Below are 26,670 nucleotides of genomic sequence, written 5' to 3'. Positions count from 1 at the left end.
AGTAAAAGATCATCAGAGAGCCTGTGATTTGTGAGGCTTTATTTCAACTAGGGACAAATCTTCAGATGACATAGTTAAATCAGAGTCATGAGATGCTCTACTTCACTTCCTACCTTCTGCCCTCCCCACATTATTTTTCAGCAAATAGCTATGTCCACTAAAGATGCATCATAATCATAAAGGAATAATCAAGGAAGCTATTTATAAAAATGGGAAAAAGAAATAAAGTAACAAAATAGAGACAGAGGATAAGTTTAGGCAATAAAATCTCAGGAAAACTCCCTCAAAAATAGATATGAAGAGTCAAAGAAGAAAAACTGGGAAAGAAATTGGATGGAAACAAAAATATTACAGAGATAAAAGCCATATTTAAAATTTACTAAATAGGATAATCACAATAAGAAATACATAATCAGAGATACAGTGAATAGTCCAGAGAAACCATATGTGCACACACACACACACACACACATGCACACCCCAAAATAACCACGGGAAAATGTACAGATTTTAAGAAACAAAGTAAATTAAAAATACATAACTCATTAAGAGAACAGGACATATATATTTGAAAAAATATTCAAAGACATATTAGAAGAAAAATTTTGTATGTAATTCTTGATTCCGAGATCACAAGGATATGTCACTCTCTTAGAAATTTGATACTAACTGTTCAACCACAAGAAATATTCTGACAATATTACCAAACTTTATGAGCAAGAAAGAAACTCACTGAGCATCCATTTAGTAAAATAAGCTCACATTAAATAGTAAAATATTATGTTGACCTGTGATTTCTCTGCCTTATCCCTCAATGTCTGAAGATAATTCAAGCTTAAAAAGCCTGGGGGAAAGCATTTTAGACTCAGCCAAAAACTTCCTTCTAGTATAAAAAGAAAACATGGTTTCACCATGAAGTAGTTCTGGGAATATAAAACACATGAGCCCTTCTTGGAAAACTGCTTTGTGATAACATACAAAATACAACTAGAGGAACTGAAAGAAATAACTCAGGAATGTGAAACTGTATTTTTTTTAAAGACTAAAGGTAACCACCAAATGCATTTAAATAAGCTTCCATGTTCTATAATTCAATGAATGACATCATTTTCCTCCAGTGATGTTCCTAACTGAAAACTTAGGAGCCACTTCAGACTGATGCACTTCATGTGATGAATTGGTGATGAGGGATAACTAATGAAACCGCTTTAGTATTTTTCAACTCTATTCCTTCTTCTTGAATCTCAAGTGTTAGTTGTGGTCCAGGTCTTCCTGATTTATTTGCCTGAATTATTAAAGAAGTGCTTCCAATTGTTGTATACTTCATCAGATCGATCCATCTTCCTCAAATTACTCATATGACCTTTCTAATACATAAATCTTATTCCTATTTCTCCTTTCAGTGATGCCGCACTGCCTTCATGATGAAGTCTAATCTTTGCAGGATGTAAGCAGCTCTCTCAGTCCAACCCTTTCTTAACTTTTCCAACCCCATCTGTTACTACTCTCACCTTCATGCTATATGTTCTATCCATCATTTCTTGGAAAAAGCCTTCCCTGACACCTCTCCCCTTCCATTATGGTAATGTGCTCCCCCTTACGTGATTAATGAGTTCCTTAGAAATATCTTTATCATGGGGTTTTCAGGAGCTTGTTAAATAAGTTTATATCTTCTCATTTTTCTGTTTCCATGTGCCACCTCACATATATCACCTTAAAAAAGTCATTATCCTCCAACAGCCTAGTTAATTTTGGTCTCTTGGACTGCCTACAAAATACTGTTCCTTCAAGTCTCAGTTCATATTTCAGCTCTGCTCTAAGTCTTCTGTATTAACCTAGTACAAATTAAATGTTCCAGCCTCTATTTTTCTCCAGTACTAAGTTTTTTCTTTTGCTTCCAGGTCATATTGTATCTTGCGTCATATAATAGTTACTATTTCTGTGCCTGCATCCTGCACAAATATTAGCGTCTAAAGAAGGTAAGTATTTCTTTATTCATCTCTGAATTCCACATGGCACCCACTATTGTACCTTGGTAGAAGCTCAGTAATATTGAGACTTAAGAGGAATATTATCTTTTTTTAACATCTTTATTGGAGTATAATTGCTTTACAATGTTGTGTTAGTTTCTGCTTTATAACAAAGTGAATCAGCTATATGTATACATATATCTCCCCATATCGCCTCCCTCTTGCGCCTCCCTCCCACCCTCCCTATCCCACCCCTCTAGGTGGTCACAAAGCACAGAGATGATCTCTCTGTGTTATGCAGCTGCTTCCCACTAACTATCTATTTTACATTTGGTAGTGTATATATGTCAATGTTACTCTCTCACTTCATTCCAGCTTATGCTTCCCCCTCCCCGTGTCCTCAAGTCCATTCTCTATGTCTGCATCTTTATTCCTGTCCTGTCCCTAGGTTTATCAAAACCTTTTCTTCTTTTTTTTTTTTTTAGATTCCATATATATGTGTTATCATACAGTATTTGTTTTTCTCTTTCCGACTTACTTCACTCTGTATGACAGACTCTAGGTCCATCCACCTCACTACAAATAACTCAATTTCATTTCTTTTTATGGATGAGTAATATTCCATTGTATATATGTGTCACATCTTCTTTATCCATTCATCTATTAATGGACATTTAGGTTGCTTCCATGTCCTGGCTATTGTAAATAGTGCTGCAATGAACATTGTGGTACATGACTCTTTTTAAGAGGAGTATTATTAAAGTACTTGCCAGCATAAGTAATCCCCCAAAGTGTCTCAGATCAAAGGCCCTGAAGGAGGGAGAATACATAAATAATTGCATTTCAATATGGTGAAAGCCATAATAAAGCTAAACAGAGGCTACTCATGAAATAATTCACCCATATAGGAGAGGGAGAGAATTTTGGATGTTCTTGCATAGATACATTTCTCTAGAACAAGTATATTAAACATTTATGTTAGTAAAATTCATATTTTATCATTGTTCAATATAATTTAATCTGTTCCTAGCAATATCCTATTAACATAATGCTCCTCTCAATGTAACACATTTAAAAAACAATTCATGAGACTCTTTGTATTTAGAATGAATATGGTCACTATTAATATGTTTACCCTATATTAATGCAGCATACATTTCTTAGCAATTAATGCTGGCTTTTCATGTATGTTATAAATAGTCATATTTCTACTAGCTATTCTTCGATGAACTTCACTTCCAGAATCAATTCATAATGGAAACTGGGAATCCCCAAACCACTCAAGTTAGCTAGCATTTCTTTAAAAGTTCTTAAACACATCAATCAAAATTTGACAGAATTCCATTTCTGTTTCTTATAAAGATATTTTACATTTTAATATTTTTATTGAGTTTGAAAAAAGATAGCTTGTAAAATGTAAGTCTCAAATGGCTAAAACTATTTTTTGCAAATGGAACTATTAAAGCTTATTTTGTAACATGTGTTTAAGCCAAAGATAGTAATTTTAGATCAAATTTCTACTTACCCAATCAATTTTATCCACATTCCAATATTTTTTTAAATCCCGAAACTGTATTAGCATTCCCTTCAGTCCCACGACAATAATACTTGCAAGAACACACTACAAATAAGAAATAAGTTGATGAAGATGCAAGATAAAGATTTTAATCTAAATTTAAAAGAATCATTGTATTTTTATGTCTTTGTCTTTGAAGTACTTACTAAAGGAAAGAAATAACCATTTAGAAGACTGAAGTAATATTCATTTTGTTTAGAACTAACCTATTATTGTACTTTAGGAATATAATAGCAATTCTAGAAAATCACAGGGTACATGTTATGGCATTCTAAAAAAAAGGAAGAAAGGAAAAGAAAAGTAGTGAATTATAAGGGTGAATGTTATAAGGCTGACTGTCCTCTTAACTTTATAATAATTATTCACTGCCATTTGTTTGAAATCTGTTTGTTGCAAAAATTAAATATTTATATAATGTATTTCTTTATAATTGTCTTGAGTATCAGTTTTCTGGTTTCACCTGAATATATTTGTAACTCTCTTGAAAAGTGAACTTGGTTATTGGGAGGTCCTCTCGTGAAAGTGATTTATTCTTATTACATGAAAGAAGAATTAGAACAAGAAAGGACTGACACCGTCTCTGGATCTCTGAAGACCAGGATCTTACTCACATCACTTTAGTGCCCCAGGCTTCTGAAAAGCAAGGTAAATACGTGTACTAATACTCTGAGTCACTTTGTATAACCATGCATCAAGGGTGGCAAGATGCATTTTGTTGCCTACTCTCTTGCCCAGTATGTATTTTCTAAGAGTACAAATTTTATAAAATTCTTCCAAAGTCTACTTCTTATAACAGACTTCCCTGGTGGTCCAGTGGTTAAGACTCTGTGCTTCCACTGCAGGGGGTGCAGGTTCAATTCCTGGTCAGTAAACTAAGGTCCAGCATGCCACATGGCACAGCCAAAAAAAAAAAGAATAAAAGAATGTCATGTACATCTTATAACAGAGATTGCCTAGTTCCACCTTCCAAATGAATACAGAATAAATCTAATTCCACGATGTCATTTTTATACAAAAGCCTAAGAATTAGAAAACAGCCATAGTACCCTCCCATACCTTCCCCATCAAATGTGGACTCTTTCTACCTTTCCTCCATTCAGCCATTACTTATGTCACATAAGGTTTCAGATTTAGGATCATTGAGGTTGTTCTTCAAAGAAATTTTTAAAATACAATGATTCTCATTAAAAGTAAAGTTAAAAAGTAAATAATAAAAAGCACTACTTACCATGGGCAGCCAGTAAAGCAAGGGTCCTATTGCATAGATGACTATCAGGATGAAAATGCAAGATATTAGACAAGCCACCTGTAAAATACAAGACAGACAAAAAAGAAAGCTTGAACTTTCTTATTATTCCAAAGTTATAGAGGGAAAAAGATAATTCTTTGTTCTTCTTGATAAGAAGAAACAAAATGTTGGCACATGATTGTTAAATTAAATAGACTGTCATCTATATTTTGTAGCTGAAGGAACCCAAATGTGACAGCTGACAAACTGGTACAATCAAATTAAGTCAGCAATGACAAAAAAAGCAATTCTAAACAAAGAAATAGGACACCATCAACTTTTATCACACATCACAGCATGGCTTTTTTGTTTGTTTGTCTGTTTAATAGTGAAAATGACATTTCAGCTAAAAGTCCTTTAGCCTATAGTTGTTCAGCCTGGGCCCCCTTCTCCTAGTTGTTTCCTAGTTGTTTGGGTAATAACTGAATATGCAGCTTAGGGTTTTTCTGTGCTGATGACAAATTTCCACAGAAGCCTTTACTCTCTTCGTTGGAGTCCTTTGTTAATATGAAACAGTTATATGGGATTAAGGAAGCAGTCTCTGCAGTGAAACAGACTTAATTTTATTAATCCTGAAAAGTCATTAGTATTGTGTTCTAACCAACTCAACTTGCTGACAAAAGGTAATTCAAAACAGCTCACTCCTAGCTATGCTCCACTTAATGGAGAACAAATTTCACATAAGCAAATGCTCATGTCTTAATAGAAACATTTAGCCAAACTATCAGCCTAACAAGAGGAAAGAGGGCTTTCACAGGACCAAAACGATACCTAAAATATCTTTATGGAAAAATCAAAGGAAATAAAGCCTATTAGAGTGGCTAAAAATAAATATATAAACAAATAATCAATAGCAAGGGCTGGCAAGGACTCAGAGCAACTAGAGTTCTCAGACACTACTAGTGGTAATTCAATATGGTACAGCCACTTCAAAACCAGTTTGGCAGCTTCTTATGGAGTTATGTATGACCCAGAAATACCTAAGAGAAAGGAAAACATACACCTATGAAAATACTTACATGTAAATATTTATAGCAGTTTTATTCATAAATACCAAAAACTGTAAATAACTGAATTGTCCACCAATTGGTGAATAGATAAGTTTTGGGACATCCATACAATAGAACACTACTCAACAATAAAAAAGAACAGACTATTGATACATGCAACAGCATGGATGAAACTCAAAACCATTAAACTAAATGAAAGAAGCTTGATACAAGCTCCTTCCATATTTAGTGGAGCTCATCTACATCACTCCCCAGCATATAAAGGGGGAAAAGTCCTTCTGTGGGAAATAAGTCATTAGAGAACTAAAGATTGTCCATAAAAGAAGTTATAGTACACAAAACTGTCACTAGACTGATTATTTAGGAGTAACTGGTGATTTTACATGATAATAATTTTTAAATAACAAAATATTATGCCTGTAACTCCACTAGACTGGAGAGAGCTAGTTGTCAGAAGGCAGATTAAAGGATTCATTCAGATACCTGTGTGACTCAGTATATCCATGTTTATGTGGAAAGAAAAAGACACCAACCGCTAAGGTGCACTTCATATCAAAAGACAATGGCATGAGGAGGACTTTCAAAGATGGTGGAGGATTAAGATGTGGAGATCACCTTCCTCCCCACAAATACATCAAAAATACATCTACATGTGGAACAACTCCTATAGAACACCTACTGAACGCTGGCAGAAGTCCTCAAACTTCCAAAAAGGAGAGAATATCCTCACTTACCTGGGTATGGCAAAAGAAAAAAAAAAAAGAGAGACAAAGGAACCAGGATGGGACCTGCACCTCTGGGAGGAAGCTGTGAAGCAGGAAAAGTTTCCACACACTAGGAAGCCCCTTCACTGGCCGGGGAGGGGGAGCTTCATGGTGTCAGAGGAGAGCACAACAGGGTGTGGAGGGCAAAGTGGAGAGATTCCCACACAGAGGATCGGTGCCAACCAGTGGGAGGGGGCTGGGGCTGAGGCTTGGGCTTTGCAGGCCAGACCCCAGGGAGAGGATTGGTGTTGGCTGCGTGAAGACAGCCTGAAAGGGGCTAGTACACCACAGCTAGCCAGGAGCGAGTCTGGGAAAAAGTCTGGACCTGCTGGAGAGGCAAGAGACCATTGTTTTGGGGTGCGCAAGGAGAGGGTCTTCCTGCTCTGTGTGCCCACAGACGTCAGAGCACCACCTAAGTGAGCTCGAGAGATGGGCGCAAGCCGCGGCTATCATCTCAGACCCAAAGGCAGGCACGGACTGCTACTGTTGCCGCCGCTGCCACCAAGAGTCCTGTGTGCAAGTGCAGGTCACTACCCACACCTTCCTGGGAGCCTGTCAGCACACCACTGCCAGGGCACCATGATCCAGGGCCAACTTCCCTGGGAGAACACATAGCACACCTCAGGCTGTTGCTACTTTACACCGGCCTCTGCCACCGCAGGCATTCCCCACATCACAATTGTGACTAGCGTACCCCTCCCTCTCCTCGGCCTGAGTGAGCAAGAGAGCCCTAATCAGCCTCTGTTTTAACCTTGTCTTGTCTGGGTGGGGAAGAGACACCTGAGGGCAGCCTACATGCAGAGGCAGGGCCAAAACCAAAGCTGAACTGCAGGAGCTGCGCGACAAAAGAAGAGAAAGGGAAATCTCGCTGTGCAGCCTCAGCAGTAGCAGATTACATCCCCACAATTGGCTTGGTAAACCCTGCATCTGTGGCATTCCTGAATAGACAACAAGTGTTTCCAAAATTGAGACTGTGGACGTTGGGGACAACTGTGGACTTGGGGTTTAATTTCTGTGTTTGACTTATTTTTGGTTTTATGTTTATCTTAATTTAGTTTTTAGTGGTTTTTTTCATTTCTGAGTTTGTTTATTGGTTTGGTTGCTCTCTTCCTTTTTTGTTTTTTTCTCTTTTGTGAGTGTGTGTATGTTTCTTTGTGTGATTTGTCTGTTTAGTTTTGCTCTTTAAAAAAAATTAAGCACTTATATAAATACTCAGGAATATAAAACTGGCCAGAAGGAATTTTGGGCTCATGTGATCTAGAAAATATTCAACATTAAACTGATATCTGGTATTGAAGGTGGCTTAAGCTTGTTGATCTAATTAATATAGACATGTTTTTAGAGTCATTAATATTAGGCATAATACTTTATTGTACCTAGGAATGAAATAAGACCTTATTACATCTGTTGCAAGGAAAATAACTTGATAGGATGAAACTTTAAATGTAAATGAGATAAGAGCTTTCAGGTAAATGCTATAGGAATAATTATGTTCTGAAAATTATCTAAAATAATGTCTCCAGATTTTGGTAACTATTACTTGCCACTTGGTTTTCACTAAAAATTAAGGTTTTTAAGAGTTGGGGACTCTAATTTAAATATGTAATTAAAGCTACTAAAAATAAAATCTTTCACTATATAATAGGAAAGTGGGACATATGTTTTGAGTAAAAAGGAGTTTTATGCATGGTCAGACTGAGATTATATTAAACTTAATTGGGTAAATGGATTTTGTTATTAAAAGTAGACCGGTGCAGGACCAGACTTGGCTCCTCTCTGCTAAGAGAACAAGTTTACTTAGAATGCTGCTTTTGATAACATATTGTGCGAACTATCTTGCCCTTAATTGAGCTGTTTTTGTTCTTAAATATTCTATCTGACCAAATGCTTTTTAAGAAAAAACTTTTTGATATTTTGGATGAATTTCCTATCAAATTCTAATTAAAGTTCTTTTGACTTCAGCTAGCTTTGGGATGCTTCAGAGGGCCCCAGAGAGTCTTCCTTATTGCATAGGTTTCACCTGTGGTGGAGCGTTGATTGGGATTTTCCCTTTTGAACTAGCCTTGGTCATTCATTCAGCTTTATCTTCGATGGGGCATTGGTTGGGGGTTCTTCCCTTTCGGACTGATGGGGTATTGGTTCGGAATCTTCCTTTTTTGTGGCTGAGGAACAGTGACCCCGAGAGACTGATTTGATAACAGGACTTGTATGTGACAACACCAGGGTATACTTCCTTACTGCATTGGTTTTGCCTGCAGCAAAGCGTTCATTGGGATTTTCTTCCTTTTTGGGGGGCTAGGGAACTGTGACCCTAAGGCACCTCAGAGGAAAATAAATATTTTATATATATATATATATTTATATATATTAAACTGACTAGAATTGGTTGGTATGCTAAATTACATGGAAAGCATTGTCAAATGAGCAATAAGCCTCCTCAGATTATATGGTATGAATAAATGTTATTAAAATAGATTTTCTAAAATTTACACAAAGTTTCTGAAATTTGCATATGTTCTGGTATAATACTATACTTTTAGTTGTTATCTTAAAATGCTGTATGTCACAACAACTTGGATAAGCTTCTTTGCCAAGAAGAATTCTAATCACATCTTTATCCTTGCCATTTTAAGACTTTTGTCATTCATAGGCAGCTTAGGTGATGATTTGCAAAACTGCTACATCTTCAAGAAGGCTCATAAAAAGGAACTTTTTTTAACAAATATGTTTCTGATAGCCTTTAGATAATACCACTAGACTGAGTAACAAATGACAAATCTGGATGAACTGATTACTTCATCCAGATCAACAGGAATTAATTACATGGGACTGAATGAACTGATGAATATGATTTATAACTATATGACTTTGGGAAATATACTAGCCTTAACCTTTGTTTTCCAGAAAAACCTTTTCTCTTATGTTATGACCTACAACAAGTTGATGAAGTATACCCTTGTAAACAAAGATGAAACATTTATCTTTTTCTCTCTACCTGATCCTGCCTGAATTTGGCTTCTCCAGCTGGCTCTCCTGTGGACTTGATGGTTTATTGTAACTGGATTACAACCAGTTATATTAAGCATTGCTTTTGCTTATTCTTTGTTTCCAAATTGTTTATGCTTTGTGTCTTCCTGCTGCACTATGACTTTGTCAATGTTACTACCTGCATTACTTATATCCTGTCTATTTTATAAGATTGCTGTCTCTTACAGTGTGTAATCAAGCCTCCAACAAAATTGATGATGGCTAAACATCCTGAGGAAATAGATCACATTTATGACTCATATAATAATTGTAATAGTATGATTCTAAGTATGGGAAGAAGCAATAAGGGAAAACATTTCTTGGATCACAATAGACTAGAAAGACAGAGGATTCAGAGAATCTTTAATTATCAACAGGGCCTAATCCAGAAATTAGCACCTGGAGTGGCATATCAACAAGAATTTTTGCCTGATCTGGGATGAGCCTCCCAGTGCTGTGGGACAAAATTTGGTCATGAAATGTCTCCCAAATACTGGTCAAATTCCAGACCAAGAGGAAGATCTGAGAAATTGAATATTTCCATTAGTCTGCCATCTTCTCAGACGCCAATCTTTCTGAATAAAGTCGCTATTCCTTGCCTCAACACCTCGTCTCCCAATTTATTGGCCTGTCGTGCGGTGAGCAGAGCAAGCTTGGACTTGGTAAAAGTATCAGCAAAATTGACTAGTTTTATAATTATAATTATCAGATACTTTCATTTTTCATTAATTCTTTTTTTTTTTTTTTTTTTTGTGCGGTACGCGGGCCTCTCACTGCTGTGGCCTCTCCCGTTGTGGAACATAGGCTCCGGACGCGCAGGCTCAGCGGCCATGGCTCACGGGCCCAGCCGCTCCGTGGCATGTGGGATCTTCCCAGACCGGGTCACGAACCCGTGTCCCCTGCATCAGCAGGTGGACTCTCAACCACTGTGCCACCAGGGAAGCCACCCTTGCACTTTTATGTTATGGAGATGGCCTCTTTCCTTAAACTACGTGAACCAACTTCTGCTAGCTTCAAAAGCACTCAGTTTTGGTAACATAAAGGTTTGAATTCTAAGACCTACGTAAAACCTTTTATGGGCTCTAGGAGGAAGTAACAAGATCATATTTGTATTTTAAAAGATATCTTTCTACAGAAATACTAATAGTGTTTCTGAACAAGAAAGAGTCAGTTGGTGAAATAATTGACAAATGCAAGGTGGTTCCCACTGCTATTTTGATTGGCTATTATTAGCCTAAAAGTGGAAGCGTTTTAATTCTTCTAGATTAATTTACTGGGTATAAGTCTAGTACCTAGGAGAGACAGAGCTATTTAAGGGATTGCTTTGTGAAGTATTGTCACATAGAAAACTGGTTTCACAGCCTATTTAGAACAAAACTTTTAAGACTTGGCTCACCCAGAGCCTTCTTCAAATCATGTCAGTTATCTCCACGTAAACTTAATAGTTTTAATGCCAAAATGACTACCATGGGAAAGCATCCTCGATTTGGGTATGCACAGTAAATCAGATTCCTTCTCTGTGCAATTTAATGGGAATTGTTGAGCAGATTAGCGACAATCTCAACAAGCAGATCAGCATGAAAATACTGTGCTGCCAAGCTTTGTTTCCCTGAACTAGTGTTTTGTTAGGTACCTTTTGTTTCTTCTGAAGTCTGATGAATAGAATACCATGCAGAAATGATGAGAGGAAATCTAACACACTCATCCTTGTAAGAAACTAGGTGGAAACCACTATAGAATCCTAGAATTTTATAGATAGAAGAGTCTCCAGAGTAAGGAATGATACTTGAGTATACTATGTATTAAACATTCAAATTTAGGTTACAAGTATGTGAGAGTTTGCAAAAATGTTTATGCCAATACACATGATGAACTTATGCTTTAAATCACGAACTTTGTAAAAATCAAATTGTCATGTAAAACAATGTTGAATGAGAATTACACATCTTTGATGATGAGTTGTGGCAATAATATGTCAAATTATCATAGATTCAGAATTTGTTGCTGCTTCCCCTCTGCTCCATGGTATGTTCATCAAATTTTATTCGTTAATTTTACGCAATATTTTAATGTTCATTTACCCGTCTTTCTCTGGCCACTTGCCCCCAATGTCAAGAACCATGTCCTTTTCAAATTTACTCTTCTACAACCCCTGAAAAGGACTTAATATAAGGTAAACTCCTAATAAATGTTTAAATTATCACATGAAATGTTTTATAAATTCTCATTCAACTCCAATTTAAAATAAGTGTGAATTGTTTTATAATGGTTAGCTGTTAATGTTAATTTATTAAATTAACATATACATGAATTTTCTTGTATAGAACAGTAGTTAAGAATGCAAGATTTGGAGTAGATCTATCTGGGTTCAAATCCCAGCTCTACCACTTACAAGCTCTGTGACTTGGACAAGTTAGTTTAACCCTCTTTTCCTCAACTTTCTCATGTGGAATCCTAGCATAATAATTACATCTCCTTCATAGAGGTACCTAAAAGATTAAATGAGTTCATTTATATAAAATGTATGACATGCATATAACTTGATATATGCTTCCACCAACACCACCACCATCATCATCATCACAGAAACATCTTTATTACTACCATCGACATCTTATCAGTACCAAGCATAATAACTAGTATATAAAAGGTTCTCAAATGTCAAATTGATTTGAGTTCCTAAAAATACATAATTGTTTCTTTAAACCGAAATGTGCACAGACATCGTATTATTCATTTACATACATGTACATCTCTATAGACAGGAATGTCATTGTCAAGGACTGATTTTTCATACAGTTGTTTTCATTTTATTTAAAGGAAGTGAAAAAAAATTTTTAAATTTCAAATTGACTGGTTAGATTAGCAAAAAGTACAATCAGAGACACCACTAGAGGGAGCATTTGTTCAAAGATTGACAACAATAAAGCTGCCATTAATACAGGATTTTTTTGTCTGCTCGTTGAATCATTCAGCTTCTTAAGGATCTTTCCTAAGAAAGAGAAGAGATAGAATTCCTTGATACTAGTTTTAAGAAATTGAAGACGTAAAAATATTCTCAGGATTTTAGAGAGAAGCTCATTCTTCCCACTCTCCAAGGAGAGTAAAGGCCCATCAGTTCTTTTGTCCCTGCTGAAAATAAAGTTACCTGTGTCTTTGCTCCAGTGCTATATAGGACAGCGGTCCTTCCCATGGCAGCAGCACTTGGTATGCAGAAGAAAAATGAAGGAATCACATTGCTGAGGCCATGGGCCAAAAGTTCCTACAGGAATGATAATAGGAGAATATATCATTTCCTAATCACAATCAACTTTTAGAGACCACAGGTAAAACTTGTCATGGAATGAAACTTATTCTGTATTCTATTTATGTTCTCTCCACTGGTCGTAATTTAACCATTATTTTAAGAAGAGCTAACATTTACTGAGTGCTTACAATGAGCCAGAAACTGTTCTAAGCACTTCATTGTTTAATCCTTATAACAATAACAACCTTATAGGGAAGTACACAGTATTTATTGTATCGGTTGCCAATTTCTCCTCTTTCAGGACATTAGAATCAAGGTTTTGTTCCCACCACTCCACCAATGACTTCCACAGTGCTAAATCCAATGGTTAATTCCTACCCTACCTGGCCTAAAATTAGCATTTGACACAGTCGCTCACTTCCTCCTCCTTAAAGGCTCCTTCTAGGACCTCTCACCCTCCTGGTTTTCTCCTACCTCCCTGGCCACCACTTCTCAGTCTCCTTTGTGGTTCCTTCTCATCTAACCAATCACAGGTATTGGACCACTTCCCTCTCTAATCTTAGCTACCCAAATACACGTTGACAGCCCCCAAATTTATATCTCTAGCCTAGACCACTCTTCTGAATTTCAGACTGACATAGCCACTCAGCATTTTCATTTGGATGGTTAACAGGTATCTCAAACTTACCTAATCAGTCTATGCTCTATATATTCCCACCCTGGTTCTCCCACATCCTTCCCTGTCTCAAGCTCCAGTTGCTTGGGCCAAAAGCTTTAGAGATAGTCTTGACTACTCCTTTTCCCAGATGGTGTCCACATCCAATGCAGAATTTGTCCCTTTCTCATCTCCTTCACTGCTACATCCTGGTCCAAGTCATCAAGTGTCATCTGGATTATTGCAAAAGCCTCCTAATGTTTTCCTGCTTCTGCTGTTGCCAGTAAATAATACAGACAAAAATCCCTGCCCTCACAGACTGGAGTTCTAATGAGGAAATGCTGACAATAAACAAGATGAATATGGAAAGTAAAGCAGAGAAGGGAGTGGAAAATTTTGGAATTTAGGATTTTAGCTTACCAAGGAAGGACTCCCTGAGAAGGGAACATTTGAATAAAGGAGGCATGCAGCTACCTGAGGGTACAAAATTCCTGGAAACGGGGACAGCAAGTACAAATGTCCTGAGCTAGAAACATGACTAGTGAACTCAAGGAAAAACAAGGCAGTAAGTGTGGCTAGAACTATAAAAGAAATATGAGATCATAGAGGAAAGGAGATGGTGACAAGGTCAAGTATGGCCTTGTAAGCCTTGGTAATAGGCTTTTAATCTGAGTACTATGGGAAGCCACTGGGAGGTTTTGAGATGAGGAAAGACATGGTCTGCATTATGTACCATTGTATCCCTTGTTCCTAGGCCAGTACCTGGTAAATAGTAGGGTTCAATACACATCTGTTGAATGAATAAATCTGCTTTTTTACAGATGACAAAACTGGGGCACAGAAACAATTTCAGAGTGAGATTTAGATATAGGTACTTTGGCATTCTAACCACTATTCCATAGCTATCTCTGCAGGCCTGTGCAGAAATGTAGGGCCACAGGGCTTGAGACAAGACACTAGCAGAGGTAGATTCAGAAACATGCTCAATAAAATCTTCACCCTTTGGTATTCTAAGAATAGACCCTTGCAACCTTTAGTTTTTTACTAAGAAGAGTAATATTAGTGTTCTTTGTATTTTGAAATCCAAAATTTTTAAGTCAGCATGCAATGATAAATATATTTAGATTCTCTCCTAAAACCAAATCATCAAGATGCCCCTCTCTAAAAACCAGAGTGTACCATAACCAATCCACGAAAGTCAGATTTTCACCTTTCTATGAATGACTTAGATATTTTCTTTTGTTTTCTTCTACCCATTTGTGTTATACACTTAGGAAAGTTGTATTTTTCATAAGTTCAACATTTTCAGGATCTGGGAGTACACCGTACAGTGATACAATAGCTATGGAGAGGTGTGGAGAGGGGTTGGGGTATACTCCACCTGGTTGTCATCAACTGAATATTTGAATTTTTTGGCAGATCCTTGAGCAAGAGCCAGTGAGGCCACATAGCCTACAAGTGCCACTCCAAAAGCTTCAGTGATTACTGCAGAGAGGATGTTCATTGGGGGAGCTCTAGGTGGAGGAATTCTGTTGAAAGAAAGACCATATTGAACTCATCAACTTTCATGTTATTTCTGTAACAACTTGCAGTGAATTCAACTATGGCAATGACTCTGAAGTTTACATAGAATATATGAAATATCACTGAGAAAACCAAGCAATCTTACCCTTAGAAGCCTTTTGTTTTCAACATTATTTAGCAGAAAAGCAAAATCACAAAGAACACCAGAAGGACAGCTCCATGCGTCTAACTGGCATTCACTCCCAGAGAATTCAGGTTATAGCACAGAAAATTTGACTCAACAAAAATTTCCTGTATCAGAACAAAAACAAATCTGGAGCATTCTTTCATTGAATCTTCTTAAACTTTTATTTGGCTGGCATTAGAAACTGTATTTCCTGCCTTGAATACTGCAGTGCTGTATGCAAACATTAGTTTACTGTGAGCTACGATTCTTGAGCTAATCCTTAAATTTTCCATTGAGTTTATAATCTTAATTATGTTTTTTAACATGATTCTTTCACAGTACACTTAACTATTGTTAAAAAAGAGACAACAGGCCCACAATGGAGTCACTTGTGCTAAGCCCCATTTAAGCAAACTAAGAATTTAAGCAAACTACCTAATTTAACTGCAGTTTCAGCCTTTCCCAGGAATGTAACCTTAGCCAGTCAATTTAGAATTACCTGGTCAGCACTAGCGAGGTAATTTGCCCTTCTGTCCCACATAGGAAAGTGACCTTGCCTGAAACAATCCACTCTTTGTTAGAAACTTCCTTTTTCTGCTCTTCCCCTTCTGACTATAAAAGCCTTTCATTTTGTACAGCTCTTCAGGGCTCCTTTCGATTTGCTAGATGGGTTGCTGCTCAATTAAGGAATTGTTGAACAAAGTCAATAAGACCTCTAAATGTACTCAGTTGAATTTTGTTTTTTGACTCTATGTATCACATGTTAAGAAAAATATCTATAAAGTGTCCAGTTACACTCTGTTGCAAAATACAGGACGACAGTTAGCTGTTTCTCAGTTTTAAATAACTGTTTAAAATATTTCTTCCAACTAATACACAGTCATTGTCTTTTGGAAAACCACTTGAGCCCAGTGTTATTGTTTATTTATCCCTGATGATGCTTTGTGACACTTACTTCCCCTCTTTAAAAAAAACCCTCTGGGGCAAAAGTAGAAGAAAAAGGTAAATTAATTCATGCTGATTTAATACTGAGCATGTAAATTGAATGCTCAGCACTTTCATGTTAGCAGTTTTATTTAATTCTCCCCACAATCTCCAGACCAAGTACCACTAATGCAATGTATAGAGGAGAAAACATTTTGAGAAATGTATCTAAATCACAAAATGAATTCAACCTCAGCTCCATTTCTTATTAATGCCATGTTTTTCCTATGATTCTTTAAGAAGATGGGTCTGGAAAGGTTACTCAAAATAAAGAAGAATTAGACTGGATGGAGGAGAGGCATATTTTTTTTTACCCACTCCCTCAAGTTTATCCCCAAGTCAAATTGATTTGTACCATTACAAGCCCTAAGATATATGATACCTAAAAGTGCTACCATTTCAAACTATAAGAACTTCTGTTTCATAAAAAATTGAGCTTGCCTAATTATTAATAATGATAAACTAAGCTAGAGAAAAAAACAATAAACTAAATTTGAAGGTGAAAAGTAGAGAACCCTTCAGAAAACACAAATTGATTCCAATAATCACTATTAGCCTATATCTTTAGCATAAAGGCTAAAGACAGGATTTTTTTAAATTATCTTTTTAATCTATGAGAATTTTTCTACTGTCCCTCCATTTTAATGCAGTTAGAAGCCAAACTTTGGGACTGGGAAATAAAAATATAGAGGACTCAGCAACTCTAACTTTGTCCCAAATTTATAAATATTTGTGTATAGTACAGCCCATTAAAAGAGACATCCCCTTCCTCCCCTAAGATGACTTTATTTTCTTTCAGGCTGTATTTGGAACAACATTTTGTCTTTTTAGGGTGAACACTTCTTCTTCTTGTTAATCTTCCTCTTAGTGTCCTGAGGAAGGCTTTAAGACAGGTGGGAAACATGCCCTCGTCTCCACTTCCACCCTCTCTTTCACGATTGTACACCACTCATTCCTATAGGTTTGCTATTTCAGATGATGCTTGTGTATTTTTACTATGTTTTAAGTGAAATAAAAATAGTCATAGGAATATGTGAGTGGAATAGGGAAGACTATATCCTAGAGCATGACTCTAATTTGGAAATTCAAAGTCTTGCTTTCTTTTTCAAATAATATTCATATAATTTCCAAATCTTTTACCTGAAGTGATGCTGTATAAAATAGTTATCAACTTCCTAAGTAATTGATAACCAGTCTAAGAAGTTATTTTTTTCTTTATTGTGAACTGTTTGTTTCTATCATTGTAAAATAGAAATTAATTGGAATTTTGTCCCATAGAGAGCCTTTGAAAGAAATGAAATTCATACCCACCTACCTCCAGTTGCTTCCTCCATCAAAAAACGAAAGAAAGAAAACAAAAGAAGAAAGAAAGAAGGAAGGAAAGAAAGAAAGAAAGAAAGAAAGAAAAAAGAAAGAAAGAAAGAAAGAAAGAAAGAAAGAAAGAAAGAAAGAAAAAGAAAGAAAGAAAAAAAAAGATTACATTACCCTTTTGGAATATGACCAACTACTTCTAATCCATATGTGTTTTCCATATTGGTACAATAACAAGTAAATGATGCAGCAATAATCTGTGTGGTTCCATTTGAAAAAAGAAAAAGAAAATTATTCCTGGCTTCTCAAACATCTTAAAACTATTTTTAAAAGTAAACATTGTTCATGTGCCCCATGATTTTCTTGAGTAATATAGCAGTGGCACAGATTTTTAAACACTAAGAAGAATTTTAAAAATCAAAAAATCCCTCTGAGATTTGACAGCACTTAATTTGCAGTCTCAAAAATTAAATGGCATTATAATAATACAACTTTTCTTATATCCTTCCCAATTGTGTCTGATTCTGAAGAGGAGCAGAACACAGACTATAGGAGTGTGTGTGTGCATGCGTGCATGCTTGTGTATGTACAGATACCACAATCCAACCTAAATACTTGTCTCTTATAATATGAAGGGATGCTTTATAACACAGAACGTTTTCCCTCCATTGCAGCAACCACCTAAGAGTTTAAGATGTTGCATCAATATTCCTAATGTAGGTTAGTAATCAATTATGATTTACAGTCTCCTTGAATAATTTTGAATTTTGAGTTTTGCTATTTCTTGAAGTAAAATATCCTAGTTAATAATGTGTCAAACTTGATACTTTTGAAATTACCTCCCTGGAGTCTCAGGTGCCTGACCCTCTGTTATATGATATAATGATATATAATAAGTGAAACCAAGTGTTTGCAAATATCCATGATCACTTTTAAAATGTATATTCAGAATTCTGTTCAGCATTTGTTTTTACCAGCCATGCCATTTAATGTTTTCCATCCATTTTCACATTCTTTTTTCATTCTTCTGATAATTTAATAGGTGCTGTAAATTTCACATGGTTATCATATCAGTTTGGTATAACTATTTATATACTACACTTTTTTGTTTAAAAGAGACACACTAATTACCCATTTAAAGTACGAATTTACCATATACATGGTCAGAAAAAAGATATAACAAAATCACACTAGCAAAATAAGGAATATCTAACAATGCCTAATAATATTATTTTGTAGGGATTTTTCCTGTGTATTTCTGTTCTCTGTGATGATACTTAACTGAATTTATAGAAGTTTTTAAAACATCGAATAGACTTAAAAAGCAAAAGAGGCTTGAGGATATTTTTTAAAGGCAGCAAAACTCTACAGGTTATACTTTAAACTTTATAAATATTGTGCTATAATTGTATTTTCTACAGAATATAGTAGTAGTTAAAAGTTCAGCTATTAGGTTGGAATCAGAAGTATTAATGTATTCAAAAATTTCTAAGCCAGTTAATAAATTTTAATTGCTAATAATTTTCATGAAATATTTATATCAAGTCAGAAAATATTGTGAGCTGTAAAAGAAAATACACCATAGCCACAAGATGCTGGATCCTTATTGAAAATGGAAGAATACATGATGTTTAATACACAAAAATTAAGTAATCTAAGTCACTAACTTGGTCTTTCAGACAGTGCTTTAGAGGGTTCTAATCTGGTCATCCTCCTACTGTAGCTCTCCCCACAAAATGGGAGTTTTGTAGGGGCAAAGGGAGGTACCCAACTCAAACCTGGACTCCTCTTTCTAGACCACACCCTGAATCGTCAGGAATCTATAATTTCCTGCCTAAATGGCTCCAAGTCTACTTCCAGAATACCTTCCCCAGGTCTATCCTTCCAGTGTAGCCCAAGGAAAGGCCAAGGGACAGTTGTGGGGCAAGGGTATCCACATTTATACTTATGAATCCCACTGTATATGGGATAGAGCTGAAGTAGGAAGAGAAGAGGCAGGCCAAGGTACTGGCTTTCCCCTTGCTGCCACATTCTAGCAGAACCCAAAGGATTAGGAGAATTCTCTATTTTAACCTGACATTCAAGGTAATCACTAAGGTATTTTAGTCAAGATAGGAAAATAGAACCTATTTTATTTAACATTTTGATCTATAACTCAAGTATTTGGGCCTGCATTATTATTTTTGCCTTAGGTCTTACACATATTAGGGGCAACACTGTATAAGGAGTACCTTTTATTTTTTGTAAGGATAATTCTTACAATTTTTGTATTGAATGAACAACTGTCTTATTCAGTGTTTTATTCAGTATTGAATAAAAAGAGTTAAGACTCTTCTTCCCCAAGGTTATTTTCAATTTCTGGTTTCATGAAACATATAATCAAGCTTCCCAGGATATAATAAGCATTCCTTAATACCTATAGGACTTTGGAATAAAATATGTTTAACAGTTGTCTCCATGAAAACTACTAATAACCATAGTACCCTCCACTTGTCTGGCTTATTTGAAATACACACACATATACAAGCACACACACATTATATAGATTACATATGTTATATGTATCTCTACAAATTATACAAGGCCTAATTATGGAGAGAAGCCATCCATCTTAGTTATGCAGAAAAAAAGTCATATCCCTCAGAGACAGTTGCCAATGTGCTAGCCTTATACTATACCATTTCAACAGTATGAAGGGATATTTCAATAGGTGAAATTATTTAGGCACCACTTGTCAAATACATGTATATAACCCAAAGACCATTAAAAAGCTAAAACCAATTAATAATAAGTAAGTTAGTAGACTGTGGTTGGCTTAACATTTCAATGTAATGCTTTGTTTAGTTAAGAGTTCCCATTAGAGGCACTTAAAATTTCAAAATGTAGTTTTTAATGCCATAAGTCTTAGGAGCAAAGTACGATTTGTTGCTTTGCCAAGTACAACAACAACAAAAAAATCTTAGAGAATCAGCCCTGGCTAGTGAAAATCATGAGTATCCTTTAATAAAGCAAAATTGGGTCAGTAAAAACAGTGTCAATAAATTTATCAATCATTAACGGACATTTGTCAGTTGATAATATTTCTATGCATCATACCATACAAATAACATATCAATAGGATGTGGTATCACTTCTTGTTGCTTTAGGAAAATCATGCCAGAGATATTTTGGGTCTCATCCTTAGAAATGTCTCCTTATTTAAAATCTTAAGCTACATGTTTTCTTATTTACCTAAAAAATTACAGGCATCTGTGAAAATTGAAAACGCGTGTGCCTCCTTTTTAAAATTATTGACTCAACATATTTCCTGTCTTTACATTAATGTATAGCCACACAAATTAGCCCTGCTTTAATGAGAGACAGGATTAGCTGTGGCTTACTTTAGACAATAATGTGAGCCTCTGCAGGTTACCCACAGCAACTGCAAACATTGCAGGGCAGAATGCTAAATGTTGATTCATACTTACCAAGACTAAGTCAATAGGAAGAACAATTTTAATTTTCCTTTTAAATTGTTCATTCAGCTCTTTAACCAGAACAAGCACCACGATGCTCAGCAAGGATAAGAGCAGTGCTTCCAGTCGCACAGACTTGATGTTTTCAAAGACATATGCATAGATCTACAGTAATGAGGAAAAATACAAACAAAATTCAGGATCACCCACAATATATCAAAACTAAAATCTGGCCCCCAAATGAACTCAGTGATGTTTTGCAAAAGTAGCTGAAGGGGTGGGAAGTGAAAGGTGGGGCATAGAAGGGTAGTCAGTGCTGATATAGAGCAAGCTATAATTCATTTGCATGTAGAAAATTGCTTTGCCCTTGATTCTTCCACCAAACTCTGTTTGTTCCTTCCTACATAAGGACACTACTACACTTCCAGCTCCTCCCCAGACACTTATAGGCAGAGATGCTAAAACTCATTAGCTACATGCAGATTCATGATTAAGAGCAAGTGAGGGGACTATAGGCTCCCTTGAACCCCACCACTCTTCTTCAAACCTCAGAATCAAAATACACACATACTTTAAATATCAATGGATATATCTGGAAGCTAATATCTCTGTGTAAGGAGATATTTGTGTTAATCTGTATCTTCCAAATTTTCTCTTACAAAGATGTATGACTTGTATAATTTTAAGGTTTCACATAGGCCTTAAATGCTTACCTTCAAAATGTCTCAACTCCTCCTTTTCTTCGAATATGTTAAATCTGATTTTTATAAACTCATTTCTATTCATCCACAGCTGATTTATTAAGTCTAGTTTCAAGTGATAAAAACTAGTTTTTACTTTAGCATACAGACAATTCTTATAGTAGCCCAACTTGTTGGTGTTCTTTGCCCTCTCTTTTTAGTATCTCAAAGATAATTTGACCACAACTAAAAATATTGGATTAAAATACTATGTAGACAACATATCAAAAGAATTTATATAGACTATGTTCCTCAGCATCTCCTAAAATTCTGCTCAGTAGGTTTCCTCATTGAACCCATCTGATCCAGGGATCAGGAACACACCTGGTGTAAATGAGGTACATCAGGCTATCTAACATGGATTCTATATATTGAATATTATCATTAACACTGTAACTGTTTCAAACAAACAAAGAAAATATACTCAGTTAACATGGAGCCTTGTTGGGTGAACGGGATCGGGGTAATGTAGAATCCAGAATCTCCTTTGTCCACACAGTTAGAAAAAGTTGGTTGTGTAATCAAATACATTAAGGAATAGTTGGGGGTCAGATAGCTTTACTTGTTACGCTTTTCACAGCATTCTAGTATTCCACACTACTTGGAAAGAAAATCAGGTACTACAATATCATGGTTATCTGAGATGCAGACAATATTTTTCCTCTCTGCCTAAGCTGTGGATAATAACTGTTCCCAGAACTCCTACAGCAAGTGAAGAAGCAGGTTCCATTTCTCATAGTTACCCCTTACTCAAAGCCCAGGACAAAAATCCAAAATGCTACTCAAAGAAATATATTCTATAGCGGATGGAGTCAGAGGGATGTCAAGAAAATTTGGTCTAAATACACAGCTTTCTGATGATTTATTATGATCCAAAGATAAAATTGAGACTATCATTCAGATGATTTGCCAAGAATAAAACAAGCATCCAAACGTTTCAAAACATTTAGAGGCTTATTCCTTCTGTTTTATCCATGGTATTAAAAGTATGCCATGACAGTGCCTGTATAAGAAATCAGAGAAATGTGAAAAACTCGCAAGCCATACCAAATTTGCTGTAATGTGTATTTCGAGAACATGTGTTTGCAGTAATAAAAATGGCCACCCCAGAATGAAAGGAATGAGAAACTCTCCCCCAGGGTTTTTATTGTCTGTCTGAATTAAACTACAATTTGTAGAGCAAATTACGTCTCACAAGATGCTCCAGAAGAAGATGGGGATGGGCAGAGGCTTGTTACAACCAGAATGAAGAACAATAGAAAAATAGGCTGATGAGGAGTTATACTAATGACTATCATGTGGACCCACACGGAGAAATCACAGCTAAAGATGGCTTCTAGGAGATGGGTGGCATTTGGAGATAGAAATAGGGACGGGACAGGCATGTGCAAACACACACACATGCACACATTTACACATGCTCATTTAATATAGGTCTAGGCCTCCTAAACACACATTGACATTTCTCATTTCTAGTATAAATCAAGTCATTTGGGTATGTTATCACACGCTACACTTCAGTAGATAAAAATTCCTATTGAAGATCAGCATTCATTTCCCAGACCTCAGAGAAGCAATCATAGTTTATATGTGTATAGATAAATAAGTAAACTATTTCATTAGAACTGACCAATCTGTTTTATAAAATAGGAGTTTAGCTCAGTTTGAGACTATAATATTAGTAATTCTTTAAACTGGCCATTTAATATAACTTGACATAAAATGAAAAATATCAGTATATATAAACAAATGCATTTTGAGATATTTCAAAGAATGAAAATGCCTATCCAACATATACATATATTATTTTTTATAATTTTCTTTACAGAGGAGACTTTTCTGAAGCACTTCATGTACATTTACACACACAAACACATTCATATATACACACCATTACTTATATAATGTGTTTTTATCTGATTTGGACATTCTTAATACATTTTTTTTTTCACTGATGGATTCTCAACTCCTAGAATAGTGTCTGGCAGACAGCAGGCACTCAATAAACACTGTTGAACGAATAAAAGATTTGGTCTAACATAGTAATAGTAACAATAAATCTGTAAATAGGAGTAGATGTTACCCTGAATAAGCAGAATAATGGAAGAACTCACACTCCTCTTTTCTCACTATCAATACTTAGCTATATCATATTAAGGGGATTTGTAGTTATCATTTATTCATTCACTCAACATATTTTTTTCATGTTCATTCTGTTTATATTTTTTAAATTTTTATTTTATATTATAGTTGATTAACAATGTTGTTAGTTTCAGATGTACAGCAAACTGATTCAGTTATACATATGCATGTATCTATTCTTTTTAAAATTCATTTCCCATTTAGGTTATTACAGAATATTAAGCAGCATTCCCTATGCTGTACAGTAGGTCCCTGTTGGTTATCAATTTTAAATATAGCAGTGTGTATAAGTCAATCCCAAACTCCCAATCTATGCCTCCCCCTCTACCTTCCCCACTGATAACCATAAGTTCATTCTCTAATCTGTATGTTTCTGTTTTGTAAATAAGTTCATTTGTATCATTTTTTTAAGATTCCACATATAAGTTGTATCATATGATACTTGTCTTTCTCTGTGAGACTTACTACACTTAGTATGATAATCTCCAGGTATATCCATGTTGAGGCAAATGGCACTATTTCATTTTTTTTAATGGCTGAGTGATATTCCATTGTACATGTGTACCACATCTTCTTTATCTTTTCCTCTATATATGGACTTTTAGGTGGCTTGCATGTCTTGGCTATTGTAAACACTGCAATGAATATTGGGGCACATGTATCTTTATGAACTATGGTTTTCTCTAGATATATGCCCAGGAGTGGGATTGCTGACTTATATGGTAACTCTATTTTTAGTATTTTGTGTGTTTTTTTAAACATCTTTATTGGAGTATAATTGCTTTACAATGGTATGTTAGTTTCTGCATTATAACAAAGTGAATCAGTTATACATATACATATGTTCCCATATCTCTTCCCTCTTCCGTCTCCCTCCCTCCCACCCTCCCTATCCCACCCCTCTAGGTGGTCACAAAGCACCGAGTTGATCTCCCTCTGCCATGCAGCTGCTTCCCACTAGCTATCTATTTTATGTTTGGTAGTGTATATATGTCCATGTCACTCTCTCACGTTGTCACAACTTACGCTTCCACCTTCCCATATCCTCAAGTCCATTCTCTAGTAGGTCTGTGTCTTTATTCCTGTCTTACCCTTAGGTTCCTCATGACCTTTTTTTTTTTCCCTTAGATTCCATATATATGTGTTAGCATACGTTATTTGTTTTTCTCTTTCTGACTTACTTCACTCTGTATAGCAGACTCTAGGTCCATCCACCTCACTATAAATAGCTCAATTTTGTTTCTTTTATGGGTGAGTAATATTCCATTGTATATATGTGCCACATCTTCTTTATCCATTCATCTGATGATGGACACTTAGGTTGCTTCCATCTCCTAGCTATTGTAAATAGAGCTGCAATTAACATTTTGGTACATGACTCTTTTTGAATTATGGTTTTCTCAGGGTATATGCCCGGTAGTGGGATTGCTGGGTCGTATGGTAGTTTTACTTGTAGTTTTTTAAGGAACCTCCATACTGTTCTCCATAGTGGCTGTATCAATTTACATTCCCACCAACAGTGTAGGAGGGTACTCTTTTTCCCACACCCTCTCCAGCATTTTTTGTTTGTAGATATTTTTATGGTGACCATTCTGACTGGTGAGAGGTAATACCACATTGTAGTTTTGATTTGCATTTCTCTAATAATTAGTGATGTTGAGCAACTTTTCATGTGCTTTTTAGCCATCTGTATATGTTCTTTGGAGAAACATCTGCTTAGATTGCTCATTTTTTGATTGGGCTCTTTGCTTTTTTGATATTGAGCTGCATGAGCTCTTTGTATATTTTGGAGATTAATCCCTTGTCAGTCTCATTCTTTGCAAATATTTTCTCCCATTCTGTAGGTTGTCTTTTCATTTTTTTATGGTTTCCTTTGCTGTGCAAAAGTTTTTGAGTTTAATTAGATCCCATTTGTTTATTTTTGTTTTTATTTCCATTACTCTAGGAGACGGATCCAAAAGATATTGCGGCAATTTATATCAAAGAGTGTTTTGCCTATGTTTTCCTCTAAGAGTTTTGTAATATACGGTCTTACATTTAGGTCTTTAATCCATTTGGGATATTTTTATGTATGCTGTTAAAGAATATTCTAATTGCTTTTTTTTACATGCAGCTGTCCAGTTTTCCAAACACCACTTATTGAAGAGACTGTCTTTCCTCCATTGGCTAATTTGTTGTAGATTAATTGACCATAGGTGCATGGGTATATCTCTGGGATTTCTATCCTGTTCCATTGATCTATATTTCTGTTTTTGTGCCACTACCATACTATTTTGATGATGTAGCTTTGTAGTAGAGTCTGAAGTCAGGGAGTTTGACTCCAACAGCTCCAGTTTTCTTTCTCAAGATTGCTTTGGCTATTCATGGTCTTTATGTTTCCATACAAATAGTAAAGTTTTTTGTTCTAGTACTGTGAAAAATGCCATTGGTAATTTTATAGGAATTGCATTGAACCTGTAGATAGCCTTGAGTGGTATAGTCATTTTGACAATATTGATTCTTCTAATCAAAGAACATAGTATATCTCTCCATCTGTTTGTGTCATCTTCGATTTCCTTCACCAGCATCTCAAAGTTTTGGAGTACAGGTCTTTTGCCTCCTTAGGTAGGTTTATTTCTAGGTATCTTATTCTTTTTAATATGATGGTAAATCGGATCATTCCTTTAATTTCTCTTTCTGATCTTTCATTGCCAGTGTATAGAAATGCAACAAATTTATGTGTATTAATTTTGTATCCTGCAAATTTACTTTACTCATTGATGAGCTCTAGGAGATTTCTGGTAGCATTTTTAGGATTTTCTATGTATAGTA

General features: G+C 35.6%; 1 protein-coding gene across 2 annotated transcripts in view; it reads right to left on the bottom strand.

The window, feature by feature from the left end:
* The window catches only part of SLC26A7 (solute carrier family 26 member 7), a 308,475-nt gene that overhangs the window by 49,192 nt on the left and 232,613 nt on the right, over positions 1–26,670 (bottom strand). For both annotated transcript variants that reach the window (XM_060287458.1, XM_030862868.2), the window contains 6 exons: positions 20,990–21,142; positions 17,697–17,779; positions 14,919–15,066; positions 12,784–12,897; positions 4,775–4,852; positions 3,496–3,591 (listed from right to left, as the gene is read on the bottom strand). In XM_060287458.1, coding sequence (XP_060143441.1) covers positions 3,496–3,591; positions 4,775–4,852; positions 12,784–12,897; positions 14,919–15,066; positions 17,697–17,779; positions 20,990–21,142 — 672 coding nt within the window. The remainder of the gene's footprint in view (positions 1–3,495; positions 3,592–4,774; positions 4,853–12,783; positions 12,898–14,918; positions 15,067–17,696; positions 17,780–20,989; positions 21,143–26,670) is intronic.

Source organism: Globicephala melas, chromosome 17, assembly GCF_963455315.2.
Source record: "Globicephala melas chromosome 17, mGloMel1.2, whole genome shotgun sequence".
Taxonomy (NCBI): Eukaryota; Metazoa; Chordata; class Mammalia; order Artiodactyla; family Delphinidae; genus Globicephala; species Globicephala melas.
The sequence above is the reverse complement of the archived record's forward strand: the minus strand, read 5'-3'. Positions and strand labels throughout refer to the sequence as shown.